Source organism: Pseudorca crassidens, chromosome 16 (assembly GCF_039906515.1).
Source record: "Pseudorca crassidens isolate mPseCra1 chromosome 16, mPseCra1.hap1, whole genome shotgun sequence".
In the NCBI taxonomy this organism is placed as follows: domain Eukaryota; kingdom Metazoa; phylum Chordata; class Mammalia; order Artiodactyla; family Delphinidae; genus Pseudorca; species Pseudorca crassidens.
The window spans coordinates 435,348-448,022 of NC_090311.1; the positions used below are offsets into that span (position 1 = coordinate 435,348).

At 57.0% G+C, this 12,675-nt stretch overlaps 2 protein-coding genes across 2 annotated transcripts in view; one reads left to right on the forward strand and one right to left on the reverse strand.

Moving 5' to 3' along the window:
* Positions 1 to 1,634, reverse strand: part of MTG1 (mitochondrial ribosome associated GTPase 1) — a 32,370-nt gene extending 30,736 nt beyond the window's left edge. The window contains exon 1 of the mRNA XM_067708942.1: positions 1,579 to 1,634. The gene's annotated coding sequence lies outside the window, so the exon portion shown is untranslated. The remainder of the gene's footprint in view (positions 1 to 1,578) is intronic.
* A 67-nt stretch (positions 1,635 to 1,701) lies between these two features.
* ECHS1 (enoyl-CoA hydratase, short chain 1) lies at positions 1,702 to 8,980 on the forward strand. Its single transcript, XM_067708943.1, has 8 exons — positions 1,702 to 1,858; positions 3,031 to 3,228; positions 3,703 to 3,830; positions 4,662 to 4,761; positions 5,986 to 6,090; positions 6,559 to 6,678; positions 7,789 to 7,856; positions 8,827 to 8,980. Exons 1-8 carry the CDS (start codon positions 1,771 to 1,773, stop codon positions 8,890 to 8,892), a joined length of 873 nt encoding a protein of 290 aa, XP_067565044.1. The 5' UTR covers positions 1,702 to 1,770; the 3' UTR covers positions 8,893 to 8,980.
* Positions 8,981 to 12,675: the final 3,695 nt, after the last annotated feature.

Below are 12,675 nucleotides of genomic sequence, written 5' to 3' on the forward strand. Positions count from 1 at the left end.
TTAATTACATCTTATTTTATACAAATAAAACTATTCACAATCTAGTGTTCAATAGATACCAAGTTACCAATGTAAAGAGTGTTATGCTGCACTCCTGTTATATCTAGACCTACAAATACATACATTTCAGAGTGCTATGAATTGTTTAATGTTGCAAAATGTTCCTCAGCCACCTCGTGCAGCTGCTATGAATAATACTGCACACACTTCATGAGCACCTGGACCACGAAATGGGACAGGAAGAGAAATAAGAAGGTGGATGTTTGCCACAGTGCTTGGCAATGAAAAACTCAGTTACATGATGCCTCTAAAAGGAAGCATTTTGTTAATAATTTATCTTTTCCTTGTCTAAGCACTTACTTCTGCCTCTCAACTCCTTCCCACACTGCTTAGCAGTATTATCTCTGATTTCTCCGTGCTATTGAAACCAAGTCCCCCTAAAACCGAGTTCCCTTACTGAGTTCATGATTCGTCTCTCCACCCAAAACTTTATTCCCTTTCTTGTTCCCTCTGACCTCAATCCTGTGCTAACTGAGCACTAATCAACCAGAGTCAGGTGACTAAGATGGCTGCTGTTGATAACATCGCTAATGTACTGAAATTGCCATTGTAGACACCATCGTTAATACACACTCAGGTTGCTTCTCCAGGGCAAGATGAGCTCACAGACCCCCCAGCCATGGACCGCCTGGCCTGAGAATGTAAACCAGAGACAGCCTGACTCCTGAAACTAGATTCAGAAATGTCACAGAAATGTCACAAAACAGTGATGAATCCCAGCCTCTTTGTTCCCCTTTTTAAAAAATCCCCTCAAAGATCAAGTTGGTCGGAGGCTTATCTGAGCTGGTCTGAGTGGATCTGAGGCTTGTCTCCCACTCCTTTGCTTGATGTCCTATAAACGCCCGCTGTCAGAGTCTGGCTTTCTGCGCTGGTTACAACTGCACGTTGCCCTGAGGGCTGACTTCAGGTCACAAGTGTATCCGCCCAGCTCTAGCGAGCTCCAGTCTACCCGTCCTCAGCAAGTTTGGCTTTCCATGCCCCACAGCCACTGCCTCCAGCTGCGAATCCGGGACCCAGCTGTGGCTCGAGGCGCAGTCACCCGGGTGTGGGGACGACACGCTTGCCCCGCACCCAGACACACGCCGTTTCCCGGAAACGGCGGGAAGGGCCAAAGGCTAAGGGCACTGCCGGGGCCTGAAGAACAGAGGCGGCGCAGGCCGGCGGACAGTTCCGCCAGGAGCCCGGCGGGCCAGCACCGCGGGCCTGCGCACTCGAGAGGCCTCCCGGCGGTCCCTCTCGACCACGAGGGCGTCCCGGCCGGCCCCGAGCGGTCACACCCCGAGCTCGGGCTGCGGCGCGCGGTCCACGCGTCTTTCCACCCCCACGGCTCGGCCAGCCCGGAGGGTTTGCTCTCAGGTCTTCAGGGCTACTTCCTACGGCTTGGGGTCCGTCAAAGGCGGCGCGGATCAGGGTACCCACCTGAACCTGAACCTCCAGCCCTCGTCCCCGCCCCGGCCCCTCCTCCTGGACACCGGTGCCCCTCCCCCCGCCCCCTGACCCCTGTCCCCGAACACTGACCTTCACTCCTAAACCTCAGGCCCGTCGCCCCGGCCACTTCCGCCGCCCGGCTTATCTCGCGAGACCTGCGAGATCTCGCGATGCTGGCCCGTGGGCGGGGCGGGCCCTGACTGGTGCGGCCGGGGGGCGGCTCCGGGGGGCGGTGGCTCCGTGGGGCGGGCGGCCGTAGCGACCTATCGTCACGCAAGAGCCATGGCCGCCCTGCGCGCCCTGCAGCCTAGCGTCCGCGTCCTGCTGTGCACTTGGCCCGGCTGCCCCGCGCCGCGCTCCTTCGCCTCCAGTGAGTGCGGGGCCGAGGGGGGCGGGCCCGCGGTGGGGGTCCTCCGGGCCCTCATCCCAGGGCCGGACCCCTCCCAGCACCTGCTGCCTGAGCTCGCGGAGCCCTGGGGTCACTAGCGTCTCAACTCCGAGGACTCGGGACGGAGTGCCAAGACCTCTGGCCATTTCAGCGTTCGGTGTGAAAGTCCTCAGACTTTAAGAGAACGTGCGGTTAGCGCCTCTGCAATTGGAAAGGGTCGCACGTGCTGTCCTGCAGTGCCTCCTGCCCAGGCCTCCCCATGTCCACGGCTTCTCCCCGGGTGTGTCTTTCCGGTTCTGCCCCACCCCAGCCAGCCGGGCGCCCCTCCTCCTCTCTCCTGAGCGCACTCGCCACCCCCCCACCCCTCATTTAGCAGGAACTCTTGGCCATGTCGATGTCGCTGGGAAAGAATCTCTGCGGCCTCTGCCTTCACCTGTGTGTCCACTTGACCTAGCTACCAGGTCGTGTGGGTTTTACCTGAGTTCTCTTTGACCACCCGCTTCTACATCCTGGCCTGTACCCAGCCATCATTCCTGGTCTTGTATGTGACAGGCATGCTGCCTTTACACGTGTGATTTCAGTCACGTCCCCACAAGCGCATGGGATAGGTACCGCGATCCCTGATTCCCCATTCAAGGAAGCCACCACGTTGGTTAACCTTCTTCTCCAGGTCATTGCTGGCCCCAGCTCTGAGCGGGCCGCCCCCGCCCAGACCCTGGCAGTTGCCCTTTGCCTGAGTACCTCCCACCAGGCTGTCCACCCAGCAGGGCTGGAACTCTGTTCTGTTTGCAGCTTAACTGCCCTCACCTAGTTGGCATTTGTTTAAAGAAGGCGTTTCCTCATTCCTTGTTTCTACAGGATCCCAGGCTGTCTCTAGTGCGCATCCTGGGAAGCGCTGACCAAGGCATTCAGGAGAAGGAAGGCTGCTCTTCATTGCTGGGTTTTTTTTTAACTTAAGGAAGTGTTCCAATATCTGTGAAAGCAGAGAGCACTGTAAAAGCCACCCATGCAGCTACAAGCTGCATGATGCAGCCACCAGGGACTGAGCAGGGGCCCTCAGGGGTCCTGTCAGGGTCACTCTGTCCACTGACGGGTGCATCTCCCCAGTTTGGTGCCTCCGTGAGTGGACATCCCCTTTTCCCCTCTCCCCCCAGGCGCAGCCTCTGAATACATCATCACAGCCAAGAAGGGGAAGAACAGCAACGTGGGGTTGGTCCAGCTGAACCGCCCCAAGGCACTCAATGCGCTCTGCGATGGCCTGATCACGGAGCTCAACCAGGCCCTGCAGGCCTTCGAGGAGGACCCGGCTGTGGGGGCCATCGTCCTCACGGGCGGGGAGAAGGCGTTTGCAGGTGAGGCGGGCAGTGTGGTGGCAGGCTGCCCAGGTGTGCGGTCGCACCCATGGCATGAGGCAGGCAGCCTTACACCTCCGTGAATGCATCAGGAAGGTTCTGCGACTCAGGGGTTTACTTACGTAAAGGGGACCAAACCCCAGGCTGCTTGGAGGGGCCCGTCTGACGTTTAACGTTGAATGTGCCCCGCCAGCAAAACCAGTCTGTTCAGGGGCAGTCACGTCTCGGGTGCGGGTGAATAGTGAGTGAGCCCTGCCTCTTCTGAGTCCCCCTCCGCTCTGTTTCCTGTCCACATCCGTCTGCATCACCTCCATCAGCTCGTATCACAGCGTATTGCACTGTACCCCCAGCCCAGCTGTGTGTCCACGTGGCCATCCCCTGCAACCCTTGGTGCCTGCGGGCGGGGCACACTCAGTAGCTACCTGTTGCTGTGGGGTCTCTGCTCTGGTAACTGGGACCTCATTTCCACCACAGCTGGAGCCGACATCAAGGAAATGCAGAATCTAACGTTCCAGGACTGCTACTCCAGCAAGTTCTTGAGCCACTGGGACCGACTCTCTCGGGTCAAGAAGCCGGTCATAGCTGCTGTCAATGGCTACGCCGTGAGTGCCCGCCCATGCCACCTCCTTGCACTCAGAACACTTGAAGGAATTGTACTTGTGTGTGTGCAGTAGAACTGATTTTTATCGGGGGGAGACCTGAGTCTCGTTCCTAGGCTCGCAGGCCTTTTCTGACTAGTGACGCTGAAGAGCCAAGAGCTGTAAAGGGAGGAGGTGTTTCAGCATCTGCCGTGTTAGTGGGGATTCAGCTGTTGGGCTTCAGATTCCTTTGTTAGTAAAGTCCCCCCAGTCCTGAGGCTCCCCGGGAGTGCTTTTCCCCCACGGCAAGGTTAAGGGCACACGTGTTGGCTCTCTGTGCAGTTTTGATGGCTTCCCAACCTGCACTGTCCTGTAAACTAACCTCTTTCACCACTGTTGAAAGCTCTGCCTCCCCTGTTTGGTCCATCGGGGTCTCCTATAGGCGCCTGGACAGCTCAGAGGCTCTGGGACTGGTTGTGGCCTGTAGAGAAGCCAGGAGGGCGTTTGAACTCACGATGCCTTAGTAAAGCTCCCTTGGGGTCAGCGGGTCAGCGGGCAGAGGTTATAGCCATCGGTTCTCCCCCTCCTGGCTGCCTTCGAGCCCCCCCGGCAGAGAGTGGAGTTGCCACGAGAGACACTGTAGGACCTGCAAAGCCGCAAGCATTTGCTGTCTGGCCCTTTACAGAAAGTTTGCTGGCATCCACTGTATAGGTAATTTGTGGGAACAGTTAACTAACTTTGCATCTCTGTGTTAATCTTTGCTGTACCCTAGACTGTGTTTCACTTTAATAGAAAATTCAAATAAGCAGTGATTTTTGACCGGGTTCCTCCGTGGAACCTCGTGCTGTTTTGCAGCTTGGTGGTGGCTGTGAACTTGCTATGATGTGTGACATCATTTATGCTGGAGAGAAAGCCCAGTTTGGGCAGCCAGAGATCCTAATAGGAACCATCCCAGGTAAAGACTGATGGTAGCTTTGGTATCGGTTCTTCAAGTCATCGTCCACAATCTGCCCGCATCTTGGGGGCATTTGGGCTGTTCCAGTGTCAGACAAAAGCACGTGGGGCTGTCGTGTGAGCCTGGACGGTGGCTGCCTGTCTGCACACTAAGGTCACGTGGGCACAGCAGCGCTGAGAGTGGCTTGGGGGCCTCGGAGCTGTGCCGGCTCCTCTGGAGTGGCTGGGTCCCTTGTCCGACACGAATAGGAAAGGCTGGCCACATGGTGGATTCTAACCGCAGAGTCTTGCTTATGAGCCACATCTGCGCTGGATCTTTATTGGTCAGCAGCTCAGAGAAGAGAACACGCTGACCACGGGGCAACACTGAGAGCTCACGTTTCAGTGGCCAGAGCAAGTCCCATAGCCTCACCCAGGTTCAGAGCAGGGAATCAGATCCCCCATGGGCAGGGCGACAGGAACAGTGGGCCAACAGTGACACCTCTGCCCCTCGGTCCACCTGACGAGGACTTCGGGCTGTGTCCCCACGGGGTCTCTGCCTTGGGTGTAGAGCCTGGAGCCCAGAGCCTCTCCCGAGCCAGCTGGGCTGGGCAGGGAGCAGCCGTGGGGTCAGGAGAGCATGTCTGAGGTCAGCTGAGGGTGACCACCAGGGTCTTCCCATCCCAGTGCCTGAGGTCTCCACTGCATTGAGGCAGTGTCCAAGTCTGCTGGACTGTGGGTGCCCCCCTCAGGTGGCTCCTTGGCTCAGTCTGGCAGCCCTGGGGTTCACCACGGGCGGATGACCGGGCAGACCACTCTCTTTCCAGCTAGAGGCCGTGGAGTGAGCAGGAGGGGGTGGGGAGCGGGGCCGGGGAGGCGGGAACCCGGAAGAGAGGAGCGTCATCCCACACCTGGAGCAGAGCAAGCCGTGCTCGAAGGCTGCCCCCCAGCTGCCCCCTGGGTTGGGTTGAGTCAGGGTCTGGGGCCCTGGGCCGCGAGCTCCTTGTGTCTGTCCGTAGTCTGACTTCTGCATGAGAGGTACTGGTGCAGGGGACCCAGGGCACCAGGCAAGGGGTCCCGAGTGTGGAAAGGAGCCTCCCCCGGCTTCCCCACCTGCTGGACGCCTGGGTTCTGCCCACCCACCCCACCCAAGGGGCCCATCTTCAGCCCTGGGGCACTTGGGGACAGCACGTCTGTGCATCCTGGCTGCAGAGCCATCCGTGCCCAGCAGCCCTCTGCCCTGCAGGTGCAGGGGGCACCCAGAGACTGACCCGTGCCGTCGGAAAGTCACTGGCCATGGAGATGGTCCTCACTGGTGACCGGATCTCGGCCCAGGATGCCAAGCAAGCAGGTACGGGCCACAGCCTCCCGTGGAGCTGCCCCCTCAGGAAGCTGAGTGGAGGGGGAGGGCTGCGTCCAGGGCCTCCCACCGGTGATGAGCACAGAGCTTTCCCGTGTCCTGGGAGCCCAGGAGACTCACTGCCTTTGTTTTTTTATTTGAAATACCACATGCTCAAAGGAGTGACTGAGACATGCATGCAGGTTAAAGAGCAATAGTGAAACCGCCCCGCTTCCCAGAGCCAAGGTCGGCAACAGGGTCTCCGAGACCCTCCGCAGGCATGCCCTCTCCTGGACCCTCAGTGACCTGTGACTGTAAGAGCCCAGTGACCGCAGCAGCCAAGGGTGGCGGCCCTACCAGGGGACACCGTGGACCCTTTCCTGTGTCCCCACTGCCTTGTCGGCACCCAGAGGCCTGTGCTGTGGATTAGAGAACGAGAACCAGCTGCTGCCACGTGTTGTTTACCTTGTTGTGTTTTAGGTCTTGTAAGCAAAATTTTTCCTGTTGAGACACTGGTGGAAGAAGCCATAAAGTGTGCAGAAAAGATTGCCAGCAACTCTAAAATTGTAGCAGCGATGGCCAAAGAGTCAGTGAACGCAGGTAGGGAGGAGAGCGGAGCTGCGAGGCTTGACAGCGCGGGGTCAGAATTATGCATCTTAACCGGTCTCGACAAAAATTGTTAGGATTCTTGGTATTTCGATTTTGGTTCTTCGTAGAGTTCTGGTTTCTAGTTGCTCGCTCACAAATTCTGTTGAAATGGCCTGAGCTCCCCTTGGAAGCAGGACCCGAGAACAGGGCCAGCCTGGGGGACAGGCGGCAGGGGGCTGGCGTGCAGGGGAAGCCCGGGAAGGGTCACCTGGGGAACCTGGGAGGAAGAGGCTCCTCTCGGCCAGCAGCTCCGCCCATCTGTCGGGGATGAGCTGGGGGCAGAGAGCATGCTCCCGGCTGTCGCTGTGGACTGGGCGTCCTCTCTCTGCCGGCGGGGCAGCTCTGACCGCCCCTCCTCAGAATCGCTAGAGTGTTAACATGACGATTTGTTCTCAGCGTTGGAGTGAGGCTGTCCCTTTGCTCCGTGTCGCCTTTCAAGAGGACGGTGAGCTGGGACAGCCGTGTGTGCCTGCGGCGAGCCGCTCTGCCCCCCGTCTCTGCTCACCGGCCTCCCAGGCCCCCGGCCTCGGCCAAAGCGTTCACACAGGCACTAGCGTGTGGAGCGTGCAGCAGGGGAGGGGACGTGCCGCCAGGCCCAAGGCACCTGTCACCTTGGCTGGGCGCTGGCCTCAGGGACCCAGCTACAGGTGCCGCCAAGGAAACGCTTCCGTGAGCCTCGCACCTGCATCACCTCCACTGCAAAGATGGCCCGGGACTCACTCTGTTCTGCACAGAGTTCTGTTTTCTGGGTGTTGTCCTTAATTATTTGTCGTGGTTTTTGAGTTCAGTGTCGTGGGCTTCCTCAGCCCTCTCGTGACTGGACAGAGTTTGCCGTCCCACCTTCCATCCAGGTCCCCGTGCAGGACACTGGGAGGCCGGGAGCAGTATTCACTGGGCATCTCAGCTGGGGTGGTGCATTTGAGCAGCGAGGCTGTACTTTAAACGTCATCGGTGAAGTCAAAGTCCACATCAGTCCCCGAGGGTGTGTCCTGCCTCCACGAAAATGTTCTGCGTTCCCACATCTGGCATCTCAGCTCCTAACTTCAGGGTTTTCTTTTTCAGCTTTTGAAATGACATTAACAGAGGGCATTAAGTTGGAGAAGAAACTCTTCTATTCAACTTTTGCTACCGTAAGTAAGCCTCATTCACGTGGAGAATCACACACGGTCCAGCCATAGACGTTCCTGGCATTTCCTTATAGGTTTTATCACTAAATACCATTTCTCTTTGGTCAGAACTCTTAGCTTCCCCTGTAACTGGACCACATGTGTTCTATCACTGAGCATTGATTTTTTTTCAAATAAGTACAGTGTGTGGAAGTTCAAAAGTACAGAAACTTACACAGGGTTATTTCCTATTACAAAAGATCTTACAAATTGCACCCTTAAACAGCAACTCCTGTATTTAAAATGCAATCCATTTACTCATAATTTTCCTAGATTGTTCCAGTTACCTGGAATGGGGCTCGAATATATTATACTGTCATAATCTGAAGCCTTGGAGCATTATTTTCTAGGATATCTGCCAGTAACTCAAAGGAAATCATTCTCTTAATGGTCATTAAAACTGATCTTTTATTATCAGAAAGTCATATCTAGGTGTTTTATAAAAGATTAAAAATGGCTTTAGCTCTTGAGGAAGTGCAGGTGCGTGTGTGCACATGTGTGTGACTGCATGCGTGTGTGCGTATGTGCACACAGAGGAAGGTATGCAGAGGTAGAGCTTGGGTCCTCGTGTCCTGCCTCCTGACCCTCAGGACACCACCTGACCTAGAGCGCGGCTGAATCCAGGTCGTGATCTGGTGAGTGACCCAAGTATGTGCATCTGAGGCTCTCTGTAGATGGGAGTTTGTTCGACTCATAGGTTAGTGGTTCCTGAATGACCATCACAAAGGCGGGGCGGGGGTGTTTAATGGAAAAATACCCATTCCCAAGCCGCCCCTGGGAACTGGGATCATTCACAGTTTTCGAGGTGATCCCGCTGCAGAACCCAGTGAGTGGACGGCCAAGGGCAGGGAGCAGCCCTGACACAGGCAGAGCCTGGCGCCTGGACCCCACGCAGAGTGACCATCCATCTCTGCCCTTCCCCTTCTCTCACCAGGAAGACCGGAAGGAAGGGATGTCCGCGTTTGTGGAGAAGAGAAAGGCCAGCTTCAAGGACCAGTAGGAGCTGGCTGCCTGTGCCTCAGCTCCTCAAGTTAAAGAGGAAAAACGGCCTGTCAGCTTCAGAACAAATAAATCCTCTTTCAAACGCAGTGTCAGTGACACACAGCTTCTCTCCAGCTGTGAGGGGCCCTGGGGGGCTGTGTGGGCTCTCGCCCCCCCGAGCAGCAGGGGGCCTTCACCCGGCTCTCGTGAGGACCCCCAGCTTGGTCGCGGTGTCGTTTGCAGCCGGTGGACGTGGCCGCTCAGAGGGATGGCCTCGCTGCTGAGCCTTTAAAGAGACGTGCTCTTGACTAAATGACAAACTTCAGGTCACATTATGCCTTTCTTTTAGTTATCGCTAGATTTGAATGTTCTGTCACTTTTTAAAACTTGTCATTCTCAGTAACAACATTCAAACAGAACAAGGCTCTTAAAGTAAGGCACCCACGTCCCACTCCGAGGGTAACCACTGTTCACACGTTCGTGCCTTTCCAGGTGTCTTTCTGTGCCCACATGCATGAACACATGCTCCGGTGTGAAATTACGTTTTCTTTGAACAGAAATGGTTCTCCACGTACACGTTTCTGCAAGGTGCACTGATCACCGTCTGCTTCTAGCACACAAATGCACCCTATCCTTCTGTTTGACTAGCATTTGTTTTCATTTTTCCCATTTTTAAATGTACATTTTCGCAGCATTCAGTGTATTCACAGTGTTCTTCATCTCCAGACTGTTTCATCACCCCAGACAGAAACCTCACCCCTTCAACACTAACTCCCTACTCCAGCCCCCGGCCCTGGGGCCCTCTGTTCCACTTTCTTTCTGTCACTGGACTTAATATAATATTTCCAAGGTCCGTCAGGTTGTAGCACTAACAGTTTCCTTTCGTGTCATGGCTGAATACTATTCCTACTAGCACTCCTTTCAGTGGCCCTGAAATATTTCATGATGTGTGTATGTCGTGATCTGCGTGTTCACATGGTGTTGGATGTTTAGACCGTGTCCAGCTTCTTGTTTCAGAGCCGCCGTGGCGACGGTGCAGCGAACATTCCCTGCACAAATCCTTGCATTTCAGCTCGAGTGCGTCTGGAAGGGAAGGGCGGCACTGTGGGGCTGGGCTGCTGGGGGCCGAGGCTCCCAGATTGGTGTGAGGACTGCTTGTGTCGGAATCCCTGGGGCGTTGGTTTAAAATGCGTGCTCCCAGACCTGGCGCAGGATTAGTGCCCTTTGCTGTGGGAGGACGTAGAGTTTACACACCAAGGTTCCTCTGCTGGCCTTATCCCCGGGAGGGCCAGCTGCGTCCCCCGGGCCACCGTGCAGTCAGGCACCTTGCAGGACCCTGGGTGAATGAGTGACCGAGGTACCGGGAAACGCCTCTGCCCCGACCAGACGTCTGCTGTTTAATCCTCAAGTCACAGCCCAGCTCGGAACTCTAAACCCTCCATTTTACACCAGATTCTCGAGCAGGTGTCCAGGGGGAGAGTCGTATGAGTCCTGGAGCACAGGATGAAGGCCCTTGTCCTCCTGCTGCCTGGGAGGGCTGCACAGGTGAAGACGGCAGTCACTGGCCTGGGTCAGGGCCCCCCAACCTCAGAATGTCCTCAGACCCTCCAAGGTGAGGCCAGAGCAGCTGCACCTCTGGGAGCGAACGCCGGCACCGTGAGGATCCCCCTGGATCTTGGTGCGGTGCCCACTGCAACGCAGCTGCAGGTGAACAGACGGCCAGGTGAGGGGTGAGCTCTGCTGGCTTCGTTGTGCCCCCACCCCCACCCCATCCGTCTCGCTCTGCAGAGAGAGCCTCAGCTGTCGGCATGACGGGTGCTGCTCAGAACCCAGGGCAGAGCCCTGCCTAAGCAAGCGCTGCACGGTGAGACATGCGCCTGCCTGCTGGGAATCGGGCCTCAGAGCCCTCCTCCGGGAGCCGCCACCCAGCGAAGACCTGAGCACCTGGTACAGGCGTTTCCTCCACCTTGTCCTGCTGCCAGTCATGGGCAGGTAGCCTGTTGACCAGCCTGCCCAGCGGAGGTTTCTGAATGTGGGATTGCAGTCATGGCCTTGGGCAGGGCTGGGCCCAGAGTGTGTACCCTCCCCCTACCCAGGACCCATGCTGAACACCCAAGAGAGACCCACCTGCATCTGAGGAAGAGCTGAGATGGCCAGTGGAGCTCTGGCCGCCCAGCACCTTCAATGACTCGCCCTTGTGCTCTGGTCATATTTGCGCAGCTGGGGGGCCCAAAAAGAATTGCTCTGCTGACCGTCTGCCTGGGGAGGTTAGCTCTGCAGTCTCCGCCCAGGCCCTGTCATTCTGCAGTGTGTGCCGTGGTCGGGAGTTTGAGAAGGGCGCAGTGGTTCTGTTACGGCACAAGACCCTCCCCAGACAGCAGACAGAGTTCTGATGGAGTCGCCCTTGAACGGTGGGCAAGGGAGTAGGTACAAGGGGACCACGAGATCAGGCTCTCCCCTGGGGTCAGGAAGGCCGGGCCCAGCTGGGCGGTCTTCATGGCAGTAGAGGTGGGAACCCCATTTATTAAAGCTGTGTAACCGGGGTTTGCACTAGTGACATGCCATCTAGAATGAACAAGCAGAGGTATGTGCAGCAGGAAACCTTAGAGTTGAGAAAGTCCGTGCATTAGTTTAATCTTTCACACGCGTTGGGCGGTGACCTTCATAACCGATTCCGAACAACAGAGCTCCAAGTGCTGGGGGGCCAGTTGTGAGGGGCCCATCCAAGACTCGCGGGTACCCTTGTCTCAGCAGCTCAGCCGGAAGCCGAGAAAGGGCTCGACGTGGAACCCGTACATGAGAGTGTGTGTGTCTCAAAGGTCTGCACCCACAGGGTCGTTTGGGATCCAGCACGTGGCAGGGACGGGGCCCCAGCCCCAGGCCCAGGGAACAGGATCTTCTCTTCAGGCTGCGTGGTGGCCCCTACTTGGGGAGACTGGGGACCGTCCAGTGGTGTGACTGCGTGCTGTGCTGTGGGTGGCGGGGTTGAAGGCAAACCCCAGCAGGACTTCAAGGACCACAAGCTCCAGAGAGCCCTCCACTCCCTCTTGAGTTAATTGACCTCTGGCACCATATTGTTTGGGGGTTTTGATTTGTTTCTGAAGCTGAGACCTTGCATTCTCATCTATCCGTATAAAATTGGCTTTTCCCTCTTATATTCCTACTAAAAAGATAAGCTTCAGGGAATGTTAACTTCAAGTCTCTCCACTCAGGTTTTGGAGGAGAAACTGCTCACACTGGGTGGAATTGGCCACTGTGGGCGGCCTGAGTGTGGGCCCTGCGGACCACCTCCCTGGGCAGCTTCCTTGACCAGCGAGGCTCCGCAGGGCCGGGCAGTGGACATGGGTTGTCTGTTGACTTCCGGTTCTCTGCCATCTTTCACGTACAGAACTTCCGCAGGAGCTGCCAGGCCTCCGGGCGTGTCACCGCAGGGCTGAGGGTCCATTTGGGAATGAGGTGGAAGGGGGCGGGCTCCGAGGGGAGAGAGCCTGGCCTGTCCCGGCTCTGGGTTGGGCTGTTTCCTGCGACACAGGCAGCAGTAAGTACTCAGGTGGCCGGCAGGCAAACCGGGCAGCCCCGTAAGGAGGGCCAGAGCCTGGAGGGCTGAGAGCCAGCTAGCCTGAGCGAGAGCCCGTTTGCAGGCTGGGCAGTGAAGTTAGGTTTGGGGTTCTTAAGCGGGGGTATGATCCGGCCGGTGCAGGCACGGGCATCTGCACTGGGGTCTGCACTCAAGCCTGCATGTGTGGAGCGGGGTAGAGAGAGAGCAGACACAGGGTTGAAGGCCAAGGGCAGCGTCAGCAGG

Coding starts and splice junctions, on each gene's coding strand:
- ECHS1 (XM_067708943.1), top strand. CDS start 1,771: ATGGCCGCCCTGCGCGCCCTGCAGCCTAGCGTCCGCGTCCTGCTGTGC. Junction 3,831..4,661: donor CTGCTGTCAATGGCTACGCC/GTGAGTGCCCGC, acceptor GCTGTTTTGCAG/CTTGGTGGTGGCTGTGAACT. Junction 6,091..6,558: donor CCAGGATGCCAAGCAAGCAG/GTACGGGCCACA, acceptor GTTGTGTTTTAG/GTCTTGTAAGCAAAATTTTT.